Raw genomic sequence first — 26,301 nt, forward strand, 5'->3', positions numbered from 1 at the left:
ACGAAGCACGTGACCGACGGCGGGGCGCGCCTGCGCGTGCGTATTCCGCGGCAGCCGAGCTCTCCAGGCTGCAGTCTCCGGCGCGGACCAGAGGAGCTATGGAAGCGTGCAGGGCGGCCCGAGTGCGGCAAGGTGGCGACGCCCAGGGACACAGGTGGGCGGAGGGCTGGCCTTGATCGCTTTCGCGGAGTAGGAGATGGGGCGGGTCTGTGTTTTAACGTCGCCTGGCTGTTGCATGAAGCAAGTATCTGTTCGTGACATCCGTGTCCTTAAGTCGCTCTTTCAGTTTGTTTTTGAAAATGGTAATACTGGAAACTTTAAGCATTGAACTTGACAGCTTGAGAGCTAAACTAGTAACTATGATTAGGTTCTGCTCAAGCAGGTATTCCTTACAAAGGAGTTGCTTCCACGGAAGCACGACAGCACCAAAGCCCCCTTTCCACGTAAGGCAGACTCCAGGGTACGGAGGGCGAGCAGATCTACTCCTGAGGATGAGAGCCGCGAGTGGTTAAGGGCAGAGGCTTTGACTGAAACGGACAAGAGGCTGAAGCTGCATCTCCGCCCACTCCTGACCTGTTTCTATCAAACTCACAATGGGGATTTTAAAAAGCCCAATCCAACGAGTTCTTAGAAAGTTACTTTATTAGAATTTTAAACAGTTTAGGCAATGAAACCGTTCTAACAGCAAATGCACTTCCTGCTTACAATGAAATCTATTTCAATTCTGATAATGACATGACAGGTCCATCCAAGTTTCTTCCAACAGAAAAGCCCACAGCTCAAAAGTTACGGGGGGAAACATGACTAAGCCAAAGGACTTCACATGTTTACCACAGAAGTGATACACATTAAAATACCACATAATACTTTCTAAGAGAATCAAGCCACTTGTGAAACCATTAGCAAGCATGGAGACTGAAACAACTGCTTAGGCACAGGACTAACTCAGGCACCATAAAACCCTCTGTCTTCTCACTTAACAAATAAGATTCCCTAGAGACAATTATTTGGGTGCCTGCTTGTAAAAATAAGGTACTTAATGACGGAACGGTTTCTTGATCATGATCATACTTGGGTAATCTCAAGGAATGAAGATGAGGATTATTAGACATGATTACATTAACATGAAATTCTTTATCTATACACTCTGATTTCCATGTCCTGATTTTTCAGGTCTAAACACATGTGAACCCACTGTAGGGCTTTAAAGAGCCACGTGTGGACTCGATAGTACAGAAATACAAGCTAATACTGAGACCTGTATCTTAATTCATTGGGTTCTTAACAAGTTATGAGGTAGCTACCATTGTCCCCCCTCCCTGCACCTCCGTTTCTGACTGGGAAACCAAGGCAGGAAGAAGTTATTTAACTTGCTCAAGGTCCTAAAATCAGTTACCGGTGTTAAGTGGTGTTTGAACCTACTTAATCTGGATCCAGAGTCCACATTATACACGCTTTTAACAACTGTGCTCCGCTAAGTACTACAATACGTCATACAATCTCACTGTGGCCCGCAGATGCTATTACATCTCCCACAGTGCACAGCAAAGAGATGCCCACTTTTGCTTGTCTTGCTTTTTGTTGTTTTTGAAACTGAGTCTCACTCTAGCCCAGACTGGCCTCGCCCCCCTCTGAATGCTGTGACTACAGGCAGAAGCCACCAAACCTGGCGCACTTACCTATTTTTTTTTAAAAAGTCATTATTTATAGAAGTACTATATATTTCACTATCTTCATCATTTAGTAGATGAAATAGATTCCTAGTTGTCAGTTTACTTCACTGCTTTCATTTTATAATGAAGGAAAATCCTATCTCTTGTGGAGTTAAAATCAGAAAAAGATTCGTGTGCACAATTTAGAATAAAATCTAGGGGGCAGGAGGTGGGGGCTCAAGCAGACAAAGTGCTCGATGAACAAGATGGCTCCTGAATTTGGATCCCATAGCAAACCTGCGCAGTCAACACCTGCAACCTGGGACTGGGGCAGACATCCCTCTGGGTAGAAGACCCTGTAAGGTTCTTATTCTCCCCCACATATGTGCACACACAAACACACTTAAAAAGATTTTAGGGAACAGCCCAAAGGAGAAGGCAAATCTCTCCTGACATCTTGTGTCCCCTCCTGTTCTGGGGCACTGGGGATGGTCCTCACCACTAATATGCCCTTAGCAACAGAGTTCAGGCTTTTACTGATTGCATTTTTAGACAGATGTTCGTGCTGCCCAGGCTGACCTCAAATTCACTATGCGGCTGAGAATGACCTGTAACTTCTGATCCTTTTCCCTTTCACTGGGCGATTACAATAGAAACAGATTTCAATGTAAATGCCTCTAGCTGTGTGGCTGGACTTTCCAGTCTTTCCCAGCCCTCCCCAGCACCCCACCCCCCCACGGGAGGCAGGCTGTTCTATAGTGAGACCCAGTCTCTAGACAAAAACAAACAAACAAAAAGTCCAAGTGTGCTGTGTTCTGAGGACATCTAATATAGAAAAACACTGGGCTCTATGATCCTATCACAGACTGACAGAGCTGGTTTCTAGTGCATTCAAAAGACCTGTGTTCCCTCTGGGGCAGTCTGTGAAACAGGGCACCCACATCACATTTGCAAATCGTTAGGGGGAAGATCAGAATAACTAAGGTGAGAAAAGGAGGCTCTCTGTAATAATTCCGGAAAAGACTTGGTATATTTCACTATGTAAAATTTATTTTTTATAAAAAGTGTGTAACACCAGCACCTGCTTTTAAACCGACTGAATTAGGAACCCATTCTCTTATAGAATATACATTGGCATTGAAATAGTTTAAAGAAATGTAATGGCTATCTACAAAAGATTACGTTTTGATTGTTACCCCATAGCTTATGTGTCTGCACACATAAAACTGAACATTTCCAACCTTACGTTCAACTTGTTAGTTTTGCACTGCTGTATTTTATAAAGAACTTTAAAGTTTCATATAAGGAAAAAAATTAAGGAACTAGGATAAATCTATGTCTTATAACAGCATTTTTACATAAACAATTTAAACTGGCATGCAGGCAACCTCTCTTGTTGTCACACACCTTCTTTAGGGAAAAATTACACCCATTTTACAGAAAATCCCACATACACCGCAATATGCTGGAAGCAGTGTACAGGACCAATGTAAATGGTACACACGAACTGCTTCTTTATAAATTATGAACTGGAGCTCCTGATCACGGCGGGGCCGGGGAGGACCAGTCCTAGGGCTTTGCTCTCTGGAAGAACACCTGTAAGACAAGCATTGAAACAGCACACATGTCAGACTGGACAGCTTTCCCCCAGGCCTCTGAATGCTAGTCACCCTCTGCTAACAGACAATATTGCTATGAGCGACAGCAGTCAGAGGAAATAGCTTTTGGAAGATTTCTATTTACTGGTAAAATTAACAATGCAAAATTAAATTTAGTGAAGAAAAAAAAAGTCAAAAGATAAAGGGGTTGGGGATTTAGCTCAGTGGTAGAGCTTTTGCCTAGCAAGCGCAAGGCCCTGGGTTCAGTCCCCAGCTCCGAAAAAAAGAAAAGGAAGAAAAAAAAAAAAGATAAAGACAAATTTTCAGCCTCAAAAGAGTTGCTGTGTATTTGGTGATTAGAAGGTATTTACAGTTTAATATTTGAGACCATCAAAAAGTGGGCTAGCAGTCAGGCCAGGCACTGGCCAGCACTGGAGTCCACCTACAGTGATGTGAATTGAACAGGCATTAGAAACAGTCTTGCAGTTAGTGAGCTCTGACAAGGACTTTTACCCCATATGCATGTTCCTACGACCTGGAAAGCCGCTCAGTCACCTGACAGTCAGCTGACATGGTGACTCACACCTGAGATTCTCAAAATTGGGAGGCTAAAGCAAGAGACACTGAATTCCAAGCTAGCCTGGGCTAGAGAGATCCAGTCCCAAAAGAAACCCAAATCAAAAAGGGTTAAGAATGGCCACTGTGTGAGCAAAAGAAAGCCTAAAAGGGGGCCATCATCTTAGTTGGCTTCTACTGTTCACATAGCCTAGGGCTGTCATCTGAGGAGTCTCCACAGAGGGAGTGACTTCCCTGTTGATTGAGGGCTGGTCTGTGGGACAATGTCTTGACTCTTAATTGATAGAGGAGAGGGACCAGCCAACTGTGGGCAACACCACTCCTTGGGTAGGTGGTTTTGGACTGTGTAGGAAAATCAGCTAGACGTTAGTCATTGATGAGCCAGCAGCAGTGTTCCTCCAGGGTTTTTGCTTCAAGTTCCTGTCCTGACAGCCCTGAAGATGGACTGTGACCTATAAGCTAGGTGAGCTCTCCCTCCCCTATGCTGCCTCTGGCCATACTATTTGTTCCATCCCTGGAATGAAACCAGGGCAGAACACTGCAAGGGTAAGCTGAGAGAGCGTGCGGAATTTCTAGTGCAGGAGCGCAGGCGGTAAAGCAGGTCTGAAGAACGGCAGAGATGATCCTCACAGAAGTAAAAAGTGTGATCTGCTGTCAGAACATGGACTGAAAACCCAGAGGAGGAGCATGAACTCATCTTAGTAAACAATGTTTCCAGGAAGGCGCTGGAGAACAATGAACGAGGAAGATTTGATCAATCAGCCTGGCTGGAACAAGGGAAGGAACACTAAGGGAGATTAGCAGAAGCTGGCCAAAAGGGCTGGGAGGCATCAGGAGTAACCAGCCAGCTCTGAAGGGGAAATGGGCACAACACTGTTTCCAATCAGAAGAAACAATGCTAACTGCGAAGAGAAAGCTCAGCAGGTATGGGTAGTGGCTGCTCTCTCTTCCTGAGGTTCTGAGTTCAATTCCCAGCAACCATGTGGTGGCTCACAACCATCTGTAATTGGATCCGATGCCCTCTTCTGGCATGGAGATGTAATTGCAGATAGAATACTTACATAAAAAATTCTTACAAAAAAGAAAACTAAGGTGGGAAAAGGAGACTGTAATAATTCTGGAAAAGACCTGGTATATTACACTATGTAAAATTTATTTTTTATAAAAAATGTTTAACACCAGCACCTGCTTTTAAACCGACTGAATTAGGAACCCATTCTCTTATAGAATACACATTGGCATTGAAATAGTTTAAAGATATGTAAATAGCTATCTACAAAAGATTACTTTTTGATTGTTACCCCATAGTTTATGTGTCTGGACAGATAAAACTGAACATTTCCAACTTTACATTCAATTCGTTAGAGTCAGTTTTCTACTGCTATATTTTATAAAGAACTTTAAAGTTTCATATAAGGAAAAAAATTAAGGAACTAATACCAGGAAACTGTCAGGGAGAAGCTAAGCGGAGCCCGTCAGTGTGTGCCCAGGCAGACACACCCGAGCACAAGCCTGTAGTGTGCCAGGTCTTCCTGCTCCCGTATTTCCCTGATGCTTTCTGTTCCCATGGAGGCTTCTCCCAATAAGAAAACAGTTCTCCCTTTATGCTGGTAACTAATACGGGACAATGTGTGACCAAAAGGAAGGCAAATGCTATCTAAACTCTATCTACTTTAGTTGTGGATGCTTTGCCACGATAGTAACTGAACCCAGGAATTGTACATGCTAGGCAAGTGTCCTACTGACCCATCTCCAGCTCTGGATTGCAGCGTCCTACAAACCTGAGCCAGGAAGCCACTTACTTGTAACCTGTTCCCCAGAAGCTCAGTATGCGGGGCTTCCCAGTTTGTTTACAAGGGTATTAGGTACTGAGGCGCAGTGCTGGTCCTGCAGTGCTGGTCCTGCCGCATGCACTGTGACTGAGCTCCCCGAGCAGGGAAAAGCATCATCTGGTGTCTGCCACGTGTAAAGCAGCCTCACGTGTGGCGAGGTACTTTCCAAAGTCTCTACTTTCAGGTAGGGTACTACTATGTGGCTGACCACTGACCAATATATTCAGGAATTTGACAATTAGTGCAAATAGCTAATTGTAAATATCTTTTCCAGGAGCTTACTTCATGGGGAGTCACAAAAACTTCTACAATTACATCTTCTTAAACAAAGAATTCCCAGAGTAAGTGAGTTAGTCAAACTTTGTGCTCAAAGGTTACCAAAGAGACGACCATTCCCCAAATACCTACCTTTAGGTAATTTTTAAAAACTTTAGCATCAGGCTGCTGAAGTGCTTGACAGAACTCCTGGGTGACAAGGAAGGGAAGACAGAAAACTCCATTTAATCCAAGCCCTGTGATTTTTTTTTTTTTTTACATTATGGTTAATAAACACAACTTACACCCTCACCACTTTACATGCTTAGCACAGGAATGTTCAGTACATGTGCAGCAGTCTTACGACATCAGCTGTCCTGCATAAACGAGCACCATGTCTAGCTGAACAGGGTCCTAGTGAGAGACCCTGTCTCAAAACAAAGGTGGTGGCTCCTGAGAAATGATACCTAAGGTGGACCTCTAGGGTCTACAAGGATACACACACACACACAGAGGAAATCCTGCTATATACAACAAGTACAGATAAACTTTGTGGACATTGTGTTAAATGAAACAACAGTCACAGAAAGACCAAAAAAGACACAATTCTACTTCTGTGAGGCCTCTACAGCAGTCAAAGTTATAGAATCAGTAGCAGGCTGGTTGCTAGGGCCTGGGAAAGAGAACTTAGTAACAGGAAGAAAATGTAAATTATGTAAAAAGACCTATCTAATGTTGTAAAAACAGAATGCTGTCCCTAATTAATACTGTACAGAAGACTTAAAAATGGGAAGCTATACCTGTGTGCTGTCTGCTTATTGCAATGAAACTGAACAAATCACAAAACACTGTTTTTGAAGAATAAAGCACACGTGGGAACCTATGTGAGAGGGTTTTTCAGGCTTGGTGGCTGAACCACCCTGTGGGCCCCTTTGTACAAGAGTCTGAGTCTAGCTAACATTCAGATTCGGTCTGCATGTCCCCCTGCACAGCAGTGTGGGACGCTGTCTAGCAAAGCATGGGCTACTCTAAGTGCCCACATACAGTGACTTTCTAACCCCCATCTCAACACAGAACCTCAGTAAAAACTTGACATCACCCCAAGCAAAAGCTCTTGGAATTTGTATTGTTCTTTTTTGTTTGTTTTCCCTTTCCTATTTCCTTCCTTCTCTCTTTGTCATTTCTTGCACACAGTGGACAAGCACTGTTGGCGGTCTATAGGATTTCTTCTTTCGTCTTCTGTTTACTTTTTACTACACTTTCTCTGCAGCCCGGCTGGGTCAGATCTCACTGTGCGAGCTATGGCGGGCTCAGATTCCCAAGAGTCCTCCCGCCCCAGTCGCCTAAGTGATGGCACTGCATGCATGGGACCTGAATGTCTTTTTCTCAAATGCATAAAATGCTGTAAGACTAGAAAAAAAGGGGCTGGGGATTTAGCTCAGTGGTAGAGCGCTTACCTAGGAAGCGCAAGGCCCTGGGTTCGGTCCCCAGCTCCGAAAAAAAGAACCAAAAAAAAAAAAAAAAAAAAAAAAAAAAAAAAAGACTAGAAAAAAAAAAGAAACTACAACAAACTTTGATTTTAAAAGAATTAATGTTTTTATGTATATGTGCTTGCATGAAGATATGTGCACAAGCTCTTAGAGGCCAGAAGAAGGCACTGGGTCATCTCTGGACCCTCTGGAGATGGAGTTATAGGTGGTTATAAGCCCATGTGGGGGTGCTGAGAAGTGAACTTGGGTTCTGTGCAAGGGCAACCAATGCTCTTAACCATTGAACCTCATAATTTTTAAAATACTTAGTTTTAAATACTTAGTAGCCAAATCTAGTACTGTCCTAGGTAACGACATAAGTAGCATTACCCAGTCTCTCATAATTTGAAAACAGTGACACACAAGTAACATTCCCAAGTATCTCCACCCTCTATGACATGAAAACTGTGACTATAACATCAGGTTGGGGCATTGCTCAGACCCTCAGAACCCAATAATGTGCCAAGTGTGGTGCCAGGCAGGCCACTGTGATGCCCATGCCCTGGGGAGGTGGAACAGGAGGATGCACCTGGGGCCTGCCGAACAGCCAGTCAGCCTTTCTAAGGGTGGCACTTCAAGTGTCCTCCAGACTCCACACACGTGTGCATACATGTACATGTACCATGAAAACACATACACATAAAAAAGAAAACGTGTTTTAGTTACAATGTTACTATTGTTGTGACCCATCCCTTACCAAACACAGGAAACTAAATGTGTGTCGGAGTTAGTGAGACTACTACACGCATCACTGCTATGCCTAGATCCCAGGCATTCGGCAAAACAAACTGGATGCTACCCGGCTTTCTTGAGATTTCAAGTATATGCTCATAAAAAATTATGAGCAAAAAAAACCTTTAGGTCTTTAGGAGAGCTCGTACCTGAATTATTTCTGGAGCGACTTGCAAGGAGGGCAGGTATTCTTGCTGAAGATACTGAACACATTCGGGGCCCTGCAGATGAAAAGAGACCTGAGCCATCGGCTTTCTGGGCACTAACAATGCTGAAGCAGAGACAGGAACAACACGTCTGTGTTTTAAAGGAACACAGCATGATGACCAAGAACACAAACGCCTGAGCCAGACTGCCTTGATTTGAAGTCTGACTCTGTGCCAACTCAATCAAGTTAAACGCTCTAAGTCCCCATTCTCCATCTGGAAAATTAGGTTATTGGAAGATTTGATTAAGTATGTAAGTATCTGTATATATTATATACAGACAATGAGCTATATAATACACAATACACAACAAATATAAATTTCTTGGTGTTAACACTAAGTATTCAGTACTTGTTACCGTTAGTGCTAAGTACTGCTAAAACCACAGCCTGCGGTGCAGTGAAGGCCAGCAGACAAGGGTGGTCCTAGCACCCTGCCTCTGAGCAGAACAGCTCGTGGGGGCATGGAGGGAAGCCCCTGAGTGACGCCAGGCTAACGACTGACATTCCTTCTCCAATGAAGCAGGGAGCAGAGGGTGTGAGCACAGAGCAGGAAGAGAGGGGCCAGGCGGATGGAGTCAGAGCACAGTTTTTGAGGCAGTGTGGCTCCCCAGTATGTAAAACCTGTGAAGTCACCTGTGGTTTATCCCTCAGGGGGAAGAGGGGAGGCCATAAATAACCCTAAACCATGCTGATTCCCAGTGACCACAGAGGAACCCAGGACACTTTGAAAAACTCTTCCTTTTTAGCAATGTTATTTCTGAGAGAACAGCTATTAAAAAAGAAAAGAAAAGAACCCAATACTTTAAAAAAGGAAAGGAACGACAGTAAATGTGTTGTTTGAATTTGGTCACTTGTGCGTGGACAGCCTGTGGAGGCCAAAGGTTGGTACTGGGTGTCTTCACACTCTGCTGTGTACCTCATCTTTCAAATAGTGCCTCTCCTGAAGTCTGGAATTGGCCAACGTGGCTTGGCTGGCCAGTCAGTAAACTCCAGGGATGATCCACCTGTCTGAACCTATCCCTCCCCATAGCACTGAGAATACAAACGTGCGAAGCCGTGTCTGGCTTTTCTGGGTGCCGAGGACCTAAACACAGGTCTTTATGTAGTAAGCAGCTGAGGGACTAAGCCATCTTCCCTGCCCTGCATTTGATAACTTCTAAGGGCGTTAGTAAGTCAGTAGTTCCAACAGACTCTGGTCCACACCTAGCAATTAGGAGGCTAAGGCATGTGGACTACTCTGAGTGTAAGGCTGGTCTGGCTAGAGTAAGCCTGTCTTAAAACAAATCAAAAGCAACCTCTCCTAGCTTTAACATCTGGATTTCCCACTTACTATCATAGTGCCCCTAATCAGGATTCCTTTACCTCCTTTCTGCCTTCACCCATGGCCCCTGATTTAGACAGGCCTAACCTTCTGACCCCTCAGAAGAACTGTCGTCTGTGACAACGAAGGACCCCTGCATTGTTCTGAGGAGTCTGGGACTTCTCCCTTCTGTCCCGTCCTGCTTATTTCCAATGATCTGCCCACCATTCTTACACAACTGTGTTACTACCGCTCGAAAGAGAGAAACGCACAAATGCACCCCTAAAAACCTAGGATTTGGGGACAGAGGAGCTGATAGCTCAGAAGGCAAAAGTGTTGGTTGCGAACCTGATGACTAGCGTGATGACACCTGTCTCCTCAAAGTTGGCTTCTGACCTCTGTACCTGTGCTGCAGCGCGCACACACACACACACACACACACACACACACACACACACACACACACACACACGCGCGCGCGCGCGCGCACATATTCACGAACATGGAGGGTTGGTTTATTCTAGGAAAGTAAACTTGTACCCAAATATTCAAAAATCAGAAGAGAGAAATAACCAAAAATCTGTGACTGAATTAGATTTTTTTTTTACTGATTAGAGTGAAGACAATACTTCAGAGCACCATTTTTTGTTTGAATGCCTTTCTGCATGTACACCTGCATGCCAGAAGAGGGCATCGGATCTCATCACGGATGGTAGTGAGCCACCATGTGGTTGCTGAGAATGGAACTCAGGTCCTCTTAACAGCAGTTAGTGCTCTTGTCCGCCAAGCCATCTCCCCAGCCCAGAACACCATTTTTGACTGCCTGACATCCCTCTTCCTAAACTCAGCATCCACTTTGTCAGTCTCCTCTGCCCTTAGTTTTCAGAACAGCCTAACTGCTGGTTCTAGTTTTAGGTATCTCTGTATATATCTGCATGACTGTGCAAGCCCATAGAGTAGGGACTTTGCTGGCCTTCCCCAGTGAGCAGGACAGGATGCAGGTTCTCTGCAAGAGCAGCTAGCACACTTCATTGCTGAAGCCACCCCTCCCCCACCTTTGGGTATTTCTTTCTTGTTGATTAGGCAAAGTTCTTTCTGTCCTGATCTTACAAGTTCTGATGAGTGAGGACCCCAAGTTAGTACTCCACAACAGCATTTTGAGCACCTTTCCCACCCGGCTACCACAGTATTTGGCCTACTGACTTTCCGAATATTTGTTCACATGAACAACACAGAGCTGCTAACCCTGTCCCAGGCATACAGGCTCAAGCAGAAAGGGTTAAATCTCTGAGCTCCCAGAAGATGCACTGTACCATGCCTGTTTGCTCTCACACACCCCTGGCTGTGCCCGTGAATCCTGCCCAACTGCTGCACATCCATCTGAAGACCAATCTCCTGTGCTATCTTATCATCCACTGAAAGGGCTACCGATACATTGCTTCCCCTGACCCTCAGCTCCAGAAACCAAAGATTCATTAGCACCACGGCCGTCCCTGCCCTAGCTATTGTGGCATGGGATAGAGAAATGTCGAAATGAAAACCTTTAACTCTGTCACAAGACTCAAGCTCAGAGAAACAAAGACGCTAAAGCAGAGAGAGATCCCACTCCTTACAGGGACAGGGACAGGGAACAGGCTGCTTTGCAGTGAGCTGCAGTCTGAGGGAACACTGGTCAGCACTGGACCAGAGAAGTTGAAATCAGTTTTTGTTAAAAGAAAAATAGTACTTACTTTTAAATGTTGGCAACTAATTCAAGTTATCAGACAATATCTAAAATCATTATGATTTATACATATGATTTACTACTGAGCAAGAACTCGGTATTTCGAAGTAATCAAAGTCTCTCTATTCATTGACACCTGTAAGCCCAACATGTGAGAGGCTGAGGTAGGAGGACTGCTATGAGTTCATGCCAGGCTGGGCTACTATGTGAAAACGTGTCTGAACAAGCTAATAAATTAAGTCAATTAGTAAATAAGAAAATAAATCAACTAATCAAAGGCTAGAGTAATACCTCCCATGGCAAAGCACTGCTGTGCAGAGAGGACCTGGGTTCCTCCTCAGCATCTACCTTAAACTTACAATGGTTCCTTGGGATGGCCTGCCAGCCAGCCTAATAGTGAACCCCAGGTCCTAGAGACAGACCTGGTCTCAGAAAACAACAAGGACAGTAACACTTGTGGGTGACCCCTGACCTGCACAAGCACACATGCACATCCTTGCTGGCAGCTTCTCACTTGCGCGTTCAAACACGTGTGCACACACACATACAGGCACACACACATAGGCTCATATACACACACAGACACAGACACACAGAGGCACACACAGAAGAAACACGGCAGAGAAATGTGGCTCTGTAGAAGCTGAACTTGGAAATTATCTTCTTGTGACCCACAGTGTGAAGGACAGCCACAGTCAGTGCCATGTTCACTTAGTCCTTCCCAACCACCCACAGAATCAGCTCTGACGTCACCTTGGCTAAGAGTTTTTAAGAACACAAGTCAGATCCAACTGAAACAAATACAGGGTGCACTCAAGTGAAGGAGCAAGGACCATGGCCTTACCCGTTTGAGATGAATTGTTTTCAGAGTCACGGCACACTCAGAAAGCGCCTGTAGGAAAGCAAGATCAAATTTTAATACCGACAGTTCATTACCAAAAACCAGCCTCTGTCTCTCCCTCCCTCCCGCCTTAAAGCAACTGCAAGGAAACTATGGTCAGCCGAGTGTGTGCAGGGCGTGAACAGTGGCAAAATAACAAGGCACACAGAAAAAAAGCAGAGACAAACTCAGTGGTTAGGAGCACTGGCTGCTCTTCCAGAGGACCAGGGTTTGACTCCCAGGACCCACATGGTGACTCCAGTCCCGGGAATGTGATTCCTTTTCTGTCCTCAGAGAGCATCAGGCTTGCAGATGGCACACAATCATACATGGAAGAGAATGCCCACAGACATAAAACTGAAAATGGAATACAAACTCCACTCCTAATGTAGTGTATCGACTATTCAGAGGCGGGACTTTGTTCCCACACAGCGCTCTGAGATCTGGGACCCGGCACACAGGAAGAAGACTGCCTTTGAGTGCCCTCGATGGAGAGGCAGGAGCAGGGTGTGATGGTGAGCGCACACAATTGGAGGTCTGCAGGCAAGAGGACTGCCTACAGCCTGAGGGCACCCAGCGTGCACACTGAGATCCTGGCCAGCTATGTTCATAGAGCAAAACCCAGTGAGGAGAAACAAAACTGAAGGAAGAGGGAGGACGAGGAGAGTGAGAAAGACAGAAAAATGGGAGAGAAAGAAAGGAGAGGGGCAAGGAAGAGAGAAGGGTAAGGCACCTGCCAGACAGGTAACATCCTCAGTCCCATCCCGAGAATACAAAAGTAACTTGATGAAAGACACTAATTATACATAGAAACAAACCAGGAAACAAAGCTACCTTGTCCTGAGAGAAGCATCTATGAGGTCTACAGGCAGTAAACAAAGACTCAGGTGCTCACCAATACTGTCTGTGCATCTGCCAGGTCAAAGGTCTGCTTTAAAGGGGCCAGGAAACATGCCGGGACGATGTGCTTATACACAAAGTCAGCAAAGCCTGCTGGTCCGTCTTTACCTCCTGTCAAGAGAATCCCAAGTTTCATCTTGCTTAAAAAGAAAGTCAACCGGTCCATGTCAGGGAAAACCAATTCCCAGCTCCTGCTTCTATTTGGATCAGAAATGGGTCAGGAAATGAAGGGTTGGTTAAAACAACTATCGGGCTGGAGGTACTGCCTACTGCAAGACCATTGACTAGAGTCCACAAAGCCTTGGGCTCTTGTCCTGGCACTGGGGCGTGGGGTGGGGGTGGGGGTGAGGGTCGGGTGGAGAGAATGTCCTCACCCCAGAGCTCCACCAGCTTTGAGAGGATGATAAAACATGTTTTCTGTGCGGTCGGATCTGGATACTCAACAGCTCCTTGGATGACAGTAACCAGCACCCGTTCCACATTTTCTGCACCTGACAAGAGAAAAAACGACACTTTAGTTTCAGAAGCAAAACACAACATGAAGCACTCATTTCAAAATATTTAGTTAAGTCAGAGCACACCTATAATCTTACAAAATCCGTCCCTTGCTTCATTAACTGAGCACTTAATTTCTACGCAATGAAAAGCCAAGATTCCTTTAACAGCTTGCTCCTCTGAATGTGTTTTAAGACCTTGCTGTGCAGACTAGGCTAGTCTCAGAATCACAGATGTCTGGCTGCCTTTGCCTCCTAAACACAGGAATTAAAGGCATTATCCTCCAAACTAGGAGAATGGCCCCGATTGGCTCATGTATTTGAATGCTTGGTCCCCAGTGGGTGGACCCAGTGTTTGGGAAGGATTAGGAAGCATGGCCTCGCTGAGGAGGCGTGGCTTGGCCAGAGAGGAGGTGGTTGGGCTTTGGAGCCCACAGGGTTAGCAGAGAGCAGAGAGTGCAGCTAACTGAAAACCTGCCTGGCTCTCTGCTCCTTCCCTGCCTAGTGCCTGTACTCAGGCACCATGCCTTCCTGCTGCCATGTACCTGCTGTGATGGTCCTGGGCTTGCCCTCTGACAGTGTAAGTTGTCTTGGTCATGGTGTCTCATCCGAGCAATAGAAAACACTCAAGACACTCACTGTGCCCAGTTTAACTCTTCCTTCTTTCCCAGGTTACTGGGATCACAAGCCTGCACCACTGTGGCTGGCCGGTGCTGTTACGAATTTAAAGATGGTGAACTGGCCAACAAGACCCCACTGTCAGGCCAATCCTTGTACGACTATGCTAGTTACTGCAGTTAGAGAATATAGGAAACGAAAAGACACACTGATCATAAGCTAATCTTAAAGCGCTGGACATGCACCACTTCCACTCGCCGTTGCTCAGTGCACACTGACGGGGACATAACACGTGGTGAAGGCGTGAGCTCTACCTTGATTTGCAATCACTTCACTCATCCCACTGCCAGTGACCGTCTGCAGGAAGGCGAAGTAACTCCTCCTCAGCATCTGCTTCTCCAACGCCGCTGACTGGTCATTGTCTTCCGCAGGCCGCAGCAGCACTTCAAAGATGGCATGAAGCAGGGGCATGAACATCTGCTGTAGGAATGGGGACACCTGCATCTGGAGAGAGGAACAACTGTTACCACACCGCAGAGGTGAGGGAGAAGTGTAATGCGACGCTTTAGGTAGAAAATGCCACACTAGCTCATAAAACACACACACACTAGAAAAGACTCAAAGATAAGACTCAGCAACTATGGGGCTGAAGAGATCTTCTGGAAGGATCTTCAGTTCCCAGAACCCACATGTCTTCTCTGGCTTCTCCAGGCACTGCACACACATGTGCACGGGCATGTGTTCAGACAACACGCCACGCAGTAAAAGCAATCTTAACAAGTGCAGCTGTGTCTTATAATTCTGGCTGTTTCAGTAGGCAAATGCACACACTGTTCAAGCTTGGGGACCTGAGTCTAATCCCCAGAGCCCACATAAGGCTGGAAGGAGACCCGTGTCCACAGAGCTCAACGCTGACCTCCATGCCTTGGCATGCACATACACGAGCTAATAAAGTTAAAGATGAAGGAAGAAAAAGATGAAGTAAGAAATAACAAGTGATCACAATCAAAGTTGGCCATGGGATACTTTCAAATTTAAATTTCTAAGAGAAAAAAATCCTAAGAAGTGAATTTTGTACAATTAAACTAACATCTGACTTCCATTATCCTATCTGGGCCCCTTCTTCCTCACCTATAAGGCTGAATTCTTACCACTTGAGGTATATTTTCAGGAATACAGAGCAACATCAAAAACCATTCAGGGCCGATTTGAACTTAAAGCATTATGCATTGGCCGGCTATTGTCCCGGGACAGCTCATACTCGTTCTAAGTTCCTGTCTCTAAAACTGCCTCTGATGTACTGGATTACTTTCAGACTCTTATTCCAGAATCCAATCATACGCCATGTGTTTACAGGTGGGAATCAGTGCTGGACTTACTTGCTTCTCGGTAGTTTTCTCTTGCTACCATTTTTATTTTGCTGCTCTTGTAAAGGACCTAGGTTCTGTTTCCAGCTCCCACAGGGAGGCTTCCAGCTCCATGTTCTGTATCTCCAGTTCCCAGTGATCTGACACCCTGACATCTCCGGGTACCAGGCACGCACATGGTGCACACACATATGCACAGGCAAAACACTCATACACATAAAAATCATCTTCTTACAATCTAAAAATCTACCTAGTCAGGGCTGGAGAGATGGTGCAGAGGTTAAGAGCACCAACTGCTCTTCCAGAGGTCCTGAGTTCAAGTCCCAGCAGCTACATGGTGGCTCACAGCCATCTGTAATGGGTTATTCTGAAGTGTCTGAAGATAGCTACAGTGCTCACGTACATAAAATAAAATCTTTTTAAAAAAATCCACCTGGTCTTTTCTGTGACAGAGAGCATATTATTGGGATGTTAAAAACGTCCCTATGATCCATGTAACCAAGTAACTCCTCATTCAGGAAGGCTGAGGGGTGGCTCCACCTGTAAAGAGCTCTCAGAGATTGAGCCCCGACCCTGTAATGACAGGTGGCTACGGTGGGGTGCACCCAACACTACAGCATCAGGAAGATGGAGGACGATCGCCGGGGCTTACTGGCCAGCCAGTCTTAGTCCCATCAGTAAGCTTTAAGTTCAGTGACAGACCATATGTCAAAAAATAAATGTGGAAGGTGACGGAGGCCACTGTGTGGCCGGCATGTGTACGAGTAAGCACCCCCCCACCCTGACTCCCAAACCCTGCCAGCCAACACACAGTAGAAGGGGACAAAACCTCGAAGCTCTCTAGGACATGCACACGTGCAATCTCACGTCTGCAGAGTACAGTTAATTAAGTCCTGTGGCCTATTGGGCACCCTGTGGTACATACGGTACCTTGAACTTGGCGGTGATCTGGTTGATGAGTGGAATGAACTCCTGGAGGTCTTTCGCTTCGCAGTCTTTGAGCATGTGCTCTGAGGCAGAGGGGATGAACGGAAGAACCTCTTCCTCTAGGCAGATGATCATTCGATGAAGGAAGGTCCGAACCCCGCTTCGGAGAACGTCCTTTTGTAAAGGGCAGCTGAGCGCTGGCAAAAACGTCTGTAAACAGTCCAGGTAGACTTGGGAGCAACCGCACTGCTTCACAGTCTGCTTGTTGCTGAAGGCCTTGCTGGTCCGACTACATGAACAAAAACCAGGCAACCGAGTTTCAGTGTTTTAAAGAATAACACAGGGCTGGAGAGATGGCTCAGAGGTTAAGGCCATTGACTGCTCTTCCAAAGGTCCTGAGTTCAATTCCCAGCAACCACATGGTGGCTCACAACCATCTGTAATGGAATCTGATGCCCTCTTCTGGTGTGTCTGAGGACAGCTACAGTGTACTTACATACATAAAATAAATAAAATAAATAAATCTTTTTTTTTTTTTTTTTTGGTTCTTTTTTTCGGAGCTGGGGACCGAACCCAGGGCCTTGCGCTTCCTAGGCAAGCGCTCTACCACTGAGCTAAATCCCCAACCCCTAAAATAAATAAATCTTAAAAAAAAAAAAAAAAAAAAAGCCTAACAGATGGGAAAGTGGCAACACCAGGAGACCAGTGACTTCCTATGTCAGAATCATGTCCACCTTAGGTAGCCATTCTGTGAAAATGACTGCTCCAGATAGCAGTACAGAAGAAGACACTAAGTAAGTTAAGCAGATCAGATGCAGTGAAGCATACACTGAGTCTATCCATATGCTTTTTAAAATCCCATCTACTCTGCAAGAAAAAAATGTATTTACTGTGACTGAGCCACAAGGCAATCTGTGTGTGCTACTCAGAAATTTAAAAAACAACCTAATCACACTCACAGCCAAGTTACTCATCACCAAGCTGGGCCTGGCTCTTCTGCTGAACTTTATAGTGTGGAACAGTCTCCCAGGATAACTTATTAGCAATCAGTCAATTTCCATACTGTTAATAAAAAATGCAGGGAGAGAGGTGAACGGCAGCTTGGGTCTTTGAGACACACTGAAACGCCACAGGGTGTCAGGATGCCTCTTGAAGGTGTCAACAGTAAAGCAGTGTTGCTGTACGACACTGGGACACAGACACTTTGGCTAGCCTGAAACACAAGACTGACTTACACTAGGGGAGTCAGAATCCAGAGTACTAAGGATCCAGACAGTCTTCATGATGAACATGCAGCTAGCCAAGGCTCTGTCCTCTTTGCTGGCTGCATGTTTAACTTACTGGAGAGACAAAGGGTTATACGACCCTCCGAGTAACTGACTCAGCTTTGAAAACAGTTGAGTGTGTCCACGTGAGAAAGACCCACTGAAGAGGTTCTGCCTACTCGGATACTCAGCTTCTTTCACCTATACAGACACACAGCTTTACCCACGTGGATGCACACCTTTACCCACTGGGATGCACACTGTTACCTATGCAGACGCACAGCTTTGCAGTTTAGTGGCACTTGTCTCACCTGGCGAATCCAACCGCGTGGTTGAGACTATCTGCAAGAGATACTTGTCTCTCTTCATCCTGGGCCATCATCAGCTTTTCCAACAGAACCTTAAACCTCTCCATCAGTGGCGTCAAGAGGTCCTTCATTAAGGCCTGCTTATGTTCTGCGGGGTATTCGCTGTTAACAATCAGCGCCCCGGCTGTTTCATAAATGAAGAGCTGGTCGTCGCTACTCAGCAAGGACTGGTACCCATTCTCCTACAAGGAAATTTTTTCTGAACTGAATATTTATGTTTTAGTCCCTCTCAGTTAACCTAAGCATGAGAGACAAAACATACAATCTACCACATTGGCTCTTCTATCAAACACTCATAGAGAAACGAAATTTCCGCCACAATCCCAGACTGAAGGGGAAACTTAAAACGGAAGCAGAGGTTCAAGCCTCATGGTGGCTGGGCTAAGGTAAGGGCATTACTCCCTGGTACCCTGCGTCCTCATGCTTGAGGCTCTGGGATAAACCCTAGCCCTGTCCACGAGCAAGCAAGCATATCAACTGAACTTCAGTCACGACCAACTCTGCAGAAGACCCTACGGTAACTGTCACTGTCTGATACAGCAGATTCTCTGGATGCCAAAGTTGCAAGAGTCAGCAACTGCTGAGAGAAGCTGGCATAAAGTGCGCACCAAGAGTGATAAATTCCATTAAGTGAATGTTACTATCTTGCTTTCAACTCAACAGTGTAGGGGCTGGAGAGGTGACTCAGCACTTAAAGAGAACTGGCTGCTCTTGCAAGAGACTGGGCTTCGACTCCCAGCACCCATGAGGCAAGCAAGCACACCACTGTCTGTAACCGCAGTTCTGGGATGTCGGAGCCCTCCCCATGCCCCTGGAGATACCACACACATGTGGTGCACAGATAAGGCAGGTAAAACATGCATGCATACATCAAAAAACACACGTAAATCAAAATGTACTTATAAACCATCTCAACCTAAATTCTTTTAAGACACTGGAAAGATTAACATTTTACACTAAGTCTAAGACGAAAACTTCAAACTAAGTAGCACTGAGGATGACAACTACCATCCCAACATGAGAGTAATTTAAAGTGGCATCTCTTAAGTCACTGAGAAATCAGAACACAGCCTTCACTGCCAACGTCCTTCCATTAGTACTGTGCTTATCACTTGGGATCCGGGTGAACAGATCCAGTGAACTCTAAGCACACCACCCCTCCCACTATGAGAAACAAAGCTGGCATCCGAAGTCTCGGTGATACCTGGGGAGATACTTACGGGTGGAGAAAGGGCTAATAAATCCTGTATTCTATTCAATATATCCTCAATGTAAGGATTCATTTGTTTACTGGATAAAATCAAAAGGGAGACAACAAGTAAGTTAGATGCTGACAAGATCAAATTCCCATTCAAACACAAGGGAACCAAAGCTTACTTCTACGCTGGCCACTCTGATCGTTAACATTAACTTACGAGCAATTTAAAAGTCTGTGTGGTCTGCAGATGCGTTGCCAGGGCAATGGACCTGACTGTGAGCCTAGTAAGTGCCAAGTGCTAAGGTACTTCAAAGAACACTACATAGAACAGACCGTGTTAAAGCAACTTTCAAGCTGAGCATCACCATGCAAACCCATAATCCCAGTGCTTGGAGGGAGACAGAGGCAGAGCAATCTCGAGTTTGTCATTTCCAGGACCAAGAAAACCAATGAAAAACTGCACCATGGCCTAGGAGGATGGCTCAGTAAACGCCTGACTGCAAACTCGATGGCCCGAGTCTGTCACCCTCCTCCCATGGTAGGAAGGCCGTCTCCTCTTCTTCACATGTCTGCTGTGGCATACATGTACTCATCACCCCACAGACATCTAAACCACCATCTACCCACCCTCAGGGGCCCCCGTGCATACACACACAGCACTAAAAGCTGATACTTACTTGAGAGACTTGACAAATCTAGAAAACAGGTAGGCAGTTCTGCTCCGGACTTTAGCACTGGAATGCCACAGACCTCTGTGATCTAAGAAAGCCATCTAAGGAAGAGACACTCATTAGCTCTGCTCTCATTCAAGGACTCCAGTGTCATACTGCCTTTTATATTTTAGACAAGGCTTCTCTGGGTGGGCCTGATTGTCACAAAACTCGCTCTGTAGACCAGGCTGGCCTCCAGCTAACGGAGACCTGCCTGCCTCTGGCTCCCGAATACTGAGATTAAAAGTGTGCCCCACAGCCAACTAGCATTGTACTGCATTTCTGCTCACATCAAATTGTACCTCCTAGGCAGGGGCTAGAAATGCAGAAGTAATGTTATATTACACACAGGCCCTAAGGACTGCTTTTATATAAAACTATGTCTCAGACTTAGATAGCCTTTTAACTCTGAGAAAAGTTACAGACAACAAAGACAGAACACAATCTGGACATTCAATCCAGAGTACAGTGCACACTTACTAGTGCACACTTACTAGTACACACTTACTAGTACACAGGGGATGTGCTGAGGTTCAACTGTGAAAAACTTCTCATAGCGAACGACAGTTTCAAAGAACTCCAGGGTCACAGATGTGTGCTGGTAGGAACTGACTCCTGATGTTACCAACTAGAGAGGAAACGAAGAAACCTATTCTTGTTTACTGCAACATCCAAAAGTCCCTCTGTCAAAACAGACCAAGCTCTAACCACTAAGAAACTCTCAGCACAGCACAAAGGGAAAACTGTTTCCGGTACAGGATCCTCAGTATACCTACCGTCCGCATCATGTCCTGCAAAGCACTCGCTTTTGACACGTCACCTGAGAAGTGAGCGCCATGGGACACCGGGAGAGCTTCCGCCAGCATGTACAGCAATCTCACTGCTACTTCAACTTCCATGAAGCGCGTGGTCTGCCAGTTCCTACCAAGGCACAATATTGTATGTCTGTGAGACCTCAGCACGAATGTTCTGTAGGACTTTTGATACACAGGACAGTAACCCACCATAAAATCCTCTCAATGGCACTTCCACACACTCCTGTAACCAACCCTAATGACACTCAGGGTTACCAACACCATGGGAGGAGACGAGAAAGTACGAGCATGAGGGTAAAAGTGGTTGAAATACATTAAATGCATGTTGGCATGCAAATAATGAAACCCATTATTACAGATGGTTAACATGCTAATAAAAACCACTTTAAAAAGTCTTGAACAATTAAAGAGTCATGCCATTCATTTGTCAATTTTGCCAAGCAATGTAACTTAAACCACAGAGGTAGAGACAGGAAGTATTTCAGAAGCAAAGCCGACTGTCTGCAGACACGTGAGGATAGTGGATGTTACAGGACAGAGAAGAGCTTACTCAAGCAGGAGGACTTACTGCAGCGTGGCGCTGAAGACTCGGCGAACAGAAGCCAGCACCAGCTCTGGCGACACCTGCGCAAGTCTGTCCAACAGTAACTTCAGCTGTTTTCTGTATTCTACAAACATGGCTTCATCTTCACCCTGTGACGGAAGTTCAAAGCATCACGATGACTCAGCCATTAGAAGCACTCGGGGTGGGAGCAGGGCACCAGCACCTGTCCTCGGCCTCCACAGCAACACCCTGGCCCACACTCACAACTGCACACACAATAATGATACATACATCACTTACACCTCCATACACATACACCTATATATTCAACCTTAAGATCTTAAAATTACGTAAGTGATCAGTTACCTCATACCCTTTATCTTCTAATAATAATGATAATGATAATGATAATAATAATAATAATGATAAATCACAATGCTCAGCAGCACTTCCCTTCTGCTCGTTAACCAGTGATCTCATTAAGGCCTGGGTCATAAGGCCTACGGAGGAGGGCAGGGTGAGTGTAAACAGCTGGTATGGGTGCACATTCGGTTCGAGACTTGCCTGTGGTCTCCGCTCGCCCTCCAGCCTCCCCAAGTGCTGACAGCATCAGAACTGGAGCTACCATATCTCTCACTGTCACTATGACCCTTTGATATTCATTCCAAATACAGTATTTTAGCACAGAGTTAACCAACATGTGCCCCAGTTTCCAGAGAGCAGTGGACAGCCCCTAACACAAGCGGGAGGCTGATGCTCACATCGCTGGACAAGACTTGAAGCTGAGCACGTCCAGGCAGGGAAGCCCCATTCTCGCCTCCCTAGTGGGAGATGAGCTGCGAAGTGAGAGCCATGGGCCACCTGGTGACTTGAGGCCTGTTGACTGGGCCTCGACCCAGCACGCTGGTTAGCTGGTTAAATGTAAACCGAGATAAGGTCATCGGTGATAAGTTGACCGTGAACTCCATGCTGCTTTTCTCTTTCATTGCTATAGACATAATCTAGGACCTGAGTGTAATAAACAAAGGTCCCTCCGCTGAATGCATCCCAGACCCCATCCCAGACCCCTCAGTTGATTTTTTATAGGATTCTTTTTTGTTTTGAGAAAAGCTCTCACCATACAGCCCAGTACGTAGCCCAGACTGGCTTCACATTTTCCTAAGGCTGCCAACTGCTGGGATTTCAGGCATGTGCCCCATTACCAGCTTAGAAAATGTGTGTGCACGTGCACGCATATGTATGCTTGCTCAATCATGCACACGCTTCGGCCACTGTCCTCAGGAGCTACCCACCTTTTGTGTGTGTAAAGCACGTCCTCTCACTAAGAGCTGGACTCGGTGTCTAGGCCAGGCAGTGTACTCCAGGGGTCCACCCTCTTGCCTTCCCTGCTCTGGGACTACAAGCAAGTACCACCAAATGCAGCCTTCTACAGTCATCCAACTCTGACCTCAATGTTCACACAGCAAGCACTTTACCCGATGCCCTCCTACCCCTCAGAGAGCAGAGGACTCAGGTCTCCGTAAGTGCTGGCCCAAATTAACAGCGATATAAATAACTACATTAGTATAAACAAGGCTGATTAAAACACACTATTGTTTTAAAGGGCTCTGAAACTAAAATATAAAATACTAATTTGCTGCAAACAAACAATAAAATTAAAACCGGTTTTTCTTTGGTGCAAAACTCCTCACCTCATTTTCAAAGTTATATTCTTCATCATAGGTCAATTTTTTCATAACGGCCAACATGATTGCCTAAAATTAGTAATACAATAACATGTGTTAATTGTTCCTTTTAACCTGGAGGTTGCTCTTACATTTCAAGGTAGGTTTCAGGTAACAAACTGAGCATCAGCTTTAGGTGAGCATGACTCACCCACTGTAAGGGCTCAGGGAATCTCACGGAAGCAGAGGGGGAAGTGTGAGGTGGGGTGGAGTCCACCTTGGAGGGAGATTACTTGAGACTCAGGAAACAAACAACTCACAAACAGTCCCTAAAACTCACCAACTTCACTAAGCCCCTCCCTCCCCAGGACCATTCACCCACAAAGACTGCAGGGAAAAGACTCTCCAACAGTGGTGCAGAGCACTCCATGACTGCTTTTCAATGAAGCAGCTCCCTCTGAACAGTAGTCCCTCACCAACAGCCAGGTAAGGAACCCTGACTGACCAGGGTTTAAAAGAAGTCACTTACCTCTACATTAGCTTTTTGCTGATCCGAGAGCACTGAAAGCTTAAAATAAAAAGTAAACAATAACTTTTATTAGGTTTTCTGATGCTATATATCAAAGTATTCTTTTAAAACATACACAATGGAGCTTCTGGTACAATTAGGGGACAGGACATTTTTCCAGCATGCACAAGTTTCTGGTCCAATATGAAAATAAAATACATATATTTCTGCTGAGTAGTTTGACAGCAAACCTATAGTTAACAGCTTCCTAAATTTAGATGTAGTAATTTTGTCTAATAAATAATATATAGGCAATAACATAGATAACTTGATTAAGCTTTTTTTTTTTGGTTCTTTTTTTTGGAGCTGGGGACCGAACCCAGGGCCTTGCGCTTCCTAGGCAAGCACTCTACCACTGAGCTAAATCCCCAACCCCTGGATTAAGCTTTTATGAAATATTTAGAAATAATAACACTGTAACGAGTGGAGGACATTTTTGTTGTTTTGCGACGGTCTCACTAGTCATGGTGAGCCTGACACTCATGCTATAGACCAGACTGTCCTTGAACTCAGAGATCTAAAGGCATGCACAACCATGCTTAGCTTTCTAAAACAAAGCAAATCAAACTTAGAAACCTAAGACACAACACTGTGGGAAGATCAGTTTCTCTAATGCTAAAATCCCTTGAACTCTGCATGTAAACAGTTATTGTTCTAAGAATTAGCAAACCCTGGGGTGGAGAGGTAGCTCAGTGGCAGGGCATGCCGAGCACGGTCCAGGTTCTGGGTTCAGAAGCTAACCAGCCAGCCCACAGGGGGGCGATGGCGCAAGCGGAATGCCGATTTCTGAGTACTCGTGAACTGCACAGCAATGGACCACCATGGATTGCAGTGGGAAGGGGAAGGTGGTGCGTGAGACCCTGCCCCTTCTTGGGGGAGCTGTTACAGTTGCTAAGGAACAGAAATATTTTCTTCAATGAAGCAGCCTCTGGTAAGTGGCTCATGGTCCTGTATACAACCCCTCGCCTACACTCCTATAACAACTGTAAATTCACTAAACCTCCAAAGGATATCAAAGTAAGACTTAGAAGGAGGAGAGGTGTAGTGTGTAACTATAAAACAACCTGGGCTATGTTCGGCTACGTGCCAGCAGCGGTGGACTCCCCTCCCCAACTAGGAGCAGCAAGCTCAGCTAGCTGAGCTGCTCAAATCTTCCCAGGCCATCATCCCACTGGCTCTACTCCCCTAGGCCAGTAAAATGAAAACTCCAGAGGCTAGTAATTTATCAGCCAGACTTGTAACAGTCAATCTTCAACCCACAAATGCCCACACAAAGAACTCAAAACTCAATGGTTATAGACACAAGCTGCGCACCTGGATTGGACAGATGTGCCCTGCATTATTCAGTCATCCATCTCAGGACTCCCCAGTTACTTATGGCTCCCAGGACCATGTGGTTTTGACTCATCATCCTCTCTTATAGATAGGCTCCATCTTGTCTCGTTGTCTCTGTCTGTCTTTTTTTTTTTTTCCAGAGCTGGGAACCGAACCCAGGGCCTTGCGCTTGCTAGGCAAGCGCTCTACCACTGAGCCAAATCCCCAACCCCTCTGTCTGTCTTTCTGTCTCTCTCTGTTCCCTCTCTAAAACTTTCAGCTCCACCTTCCATTCCACTGCCCAATCACAGCTCTAGCCTTATCTGACTAAGATTTCACCTGAGTACAGACGATCCACAACACAAAGGTACCAGTAGGATAGAAGGGGACAGGAATGGGTAAGGGGGTGGGGGATAGGACTGAAATGTACTATATACATGTATGAAATGCATAATGAAGGGGCTGGGGGTTTAGCTCAGTGGTAGAGCGCTTGCCTAGGAAGTGCAAGGCCCTGGGTTCGGTCCCCAGCTCCGAAAAAAAAAGAACCAAAAAGAAAAAAAAAAAAAAAAAGAAATGCACAATGAAAACAAGTATAACTAACACATAGGAACAAAAATATAATAAAGTAGGAATGGCGTCTCACTCAACGCCATAATGGAAGTAACTGCTCCTTACAACACTACAGGCTACAGTACGGAAGCCTTCCCCACATGTCATGCTGTAGCTGGAAAGTAACTGTCAGAGGGAGTAATTTAACACCTTTCCACTGTGTTCAGGGACAAATACAGGTTTAAAACAATGGAAGCAAAACAAACAAATAACCCGACTGTACTTATGATTTGGGAATGTGTGCCTTTTGAGGCAGGGGCTCGCTCAAGCTAATCTTGCACTGGCTGCAGAGCACTCAATGGCCCAGTCCCCTTCCAGTGCTGGGTTTCTGACATGGCTTGCCATGTCCAGTCTGAAGCTCACCTTTTGTTTAAATTTAACTTTTAAAATAATATTTAAAAAACTACAAAATAGGGTTGGGGATTTAGCTCAGTGGTAGAGCGCTTACCTAGCAAGAGCAAAGCCCTGGGTTTGGTCCTCAGCTCCGAAAAAACAAAAAACAACAACAAAAAAAAAAAAAAAACTACAAAATAAGTGCCCTGCACTATTCAGTCGTCCATCTAAGAAATCCCCAGTTATTTATGGCTCCCAGGACCATGTGGTTTTGGCTCATCATCCTCTCTTATAGATAGGCTCCATCTTGTCTTGTCTGTCT

At 45.5% G+C, this 26,301-nt stretch overlaps 1 protein-coding gene and 1 long non-coding RNA gene across 5 annotated transcripts in view; one reads left to right on the top strand and one right to left on the bottom strand.

Annotated features, from left to right (window-relative positions):
- On the top strand, positions 1 to 25,212 carry LOC134479881 (uncharacterized). 2 transcript variants are annotated; one of them, XR_010053725.1, is made up of 3 exons: positions 35 to 154; positions 14,351 to 14,836; positions 23,524 to 25,212. It is a non-coding gene; the product is annotated as an uncharacterized LOC134479881 (long non-coding RNA). The 2 variants fall into 2 exon arrangements; XR_010053724.1 differs by having other exon boundaries at positions 1 to 154; positions 14,351 to 25,212.
- Xpot (exportin for tRNA) overlaps positions 625 to 26,301 on the bottom strand; it is a 40,482-nt gene continuing 14,805 nt past the window's right edge. For all 3 annotated transcript variants that reach the window (XM_039079137.2, NM_001401047.1, XM_039079138.1), the window contains 16 exons: positions 23,685 to 23,723; positions 23,183 to 23,245; positions 21,516 to 21,640; positions 20,909 to 21,053; positions 20,641 to 20,760; positions 20,100 to 20,194; positions 19,445 to 19,514; positions 18,168 to 18,406; positions 16,595 to 16,880; positions 14,612 to 14,801; positions 13,560 to 13,676; positions 13,181 to 13,296; positions 12,250 to 12,297; positions 8,324 to 8,395; positions 6,067 to 6,123; positions 625 to 3,248 (listed from right to left, as the gene is read on the bottom strand). In XM_039079137.2, coding sequence (XP_038935065.1) covers positions 3,222 to 3,248; positions 6,067 to 6,123; positions 8,324 to 8,395; positions 12,250 to 12,297; positions 13,181 to 13,296; positions 13,560 to 13,676; positions 14,612 to 14,801; positions 16,595 to 16,880; positions 18,168 to 18,406; positions 19,445 to 19,514; positions 20,100 to 20,194; positions 20,641 to 20,760; positions 20,909 to 21,053; positions 21,516 to 21,640; positions 23,183 to 23,245; positions 23,685 to 23,723 — 1,809 coding nt within the window. In that variant the 3' untranslated portion in view covers positions 625 to 3,221. The remainder of the gene's footprint in view (positions 3,249 to 6,066; positions 6,124 to 8,323; positions 8,396 to 12,249; positions 12,298 to 13,180; positions 13,297 to 13,559; positions 13,677 to 14,611; positions 14,802 to 16,594; positions 16,881 to 18,167; positions 18,407 to 19,444; positions 19,515 to 20,099; positions 20,195 to 20,640; positions 20,761 to 20,908; positions 21,054 to 21,515; positions 21,641 to 23,182; positions 23,246 to 23,684; positions 23,724 to 26,301) is intronic.

Source organism: Rattus norvegicus, chromosome 7 (genome assembly GCF_036323735.1).
Source record: "Rattus norvegicus strain BN/NHsdMcwi chromosome 7, GRCr8, whole genome shotgun sequence".
In the NCBI taxonomy this organism is placed as follows: domain Eukaryota; kingdom Metazoa; phylum Chordata; class Mammalia; order Rodentia; family Muridae; genus Rattus; species Rattus norvegicus.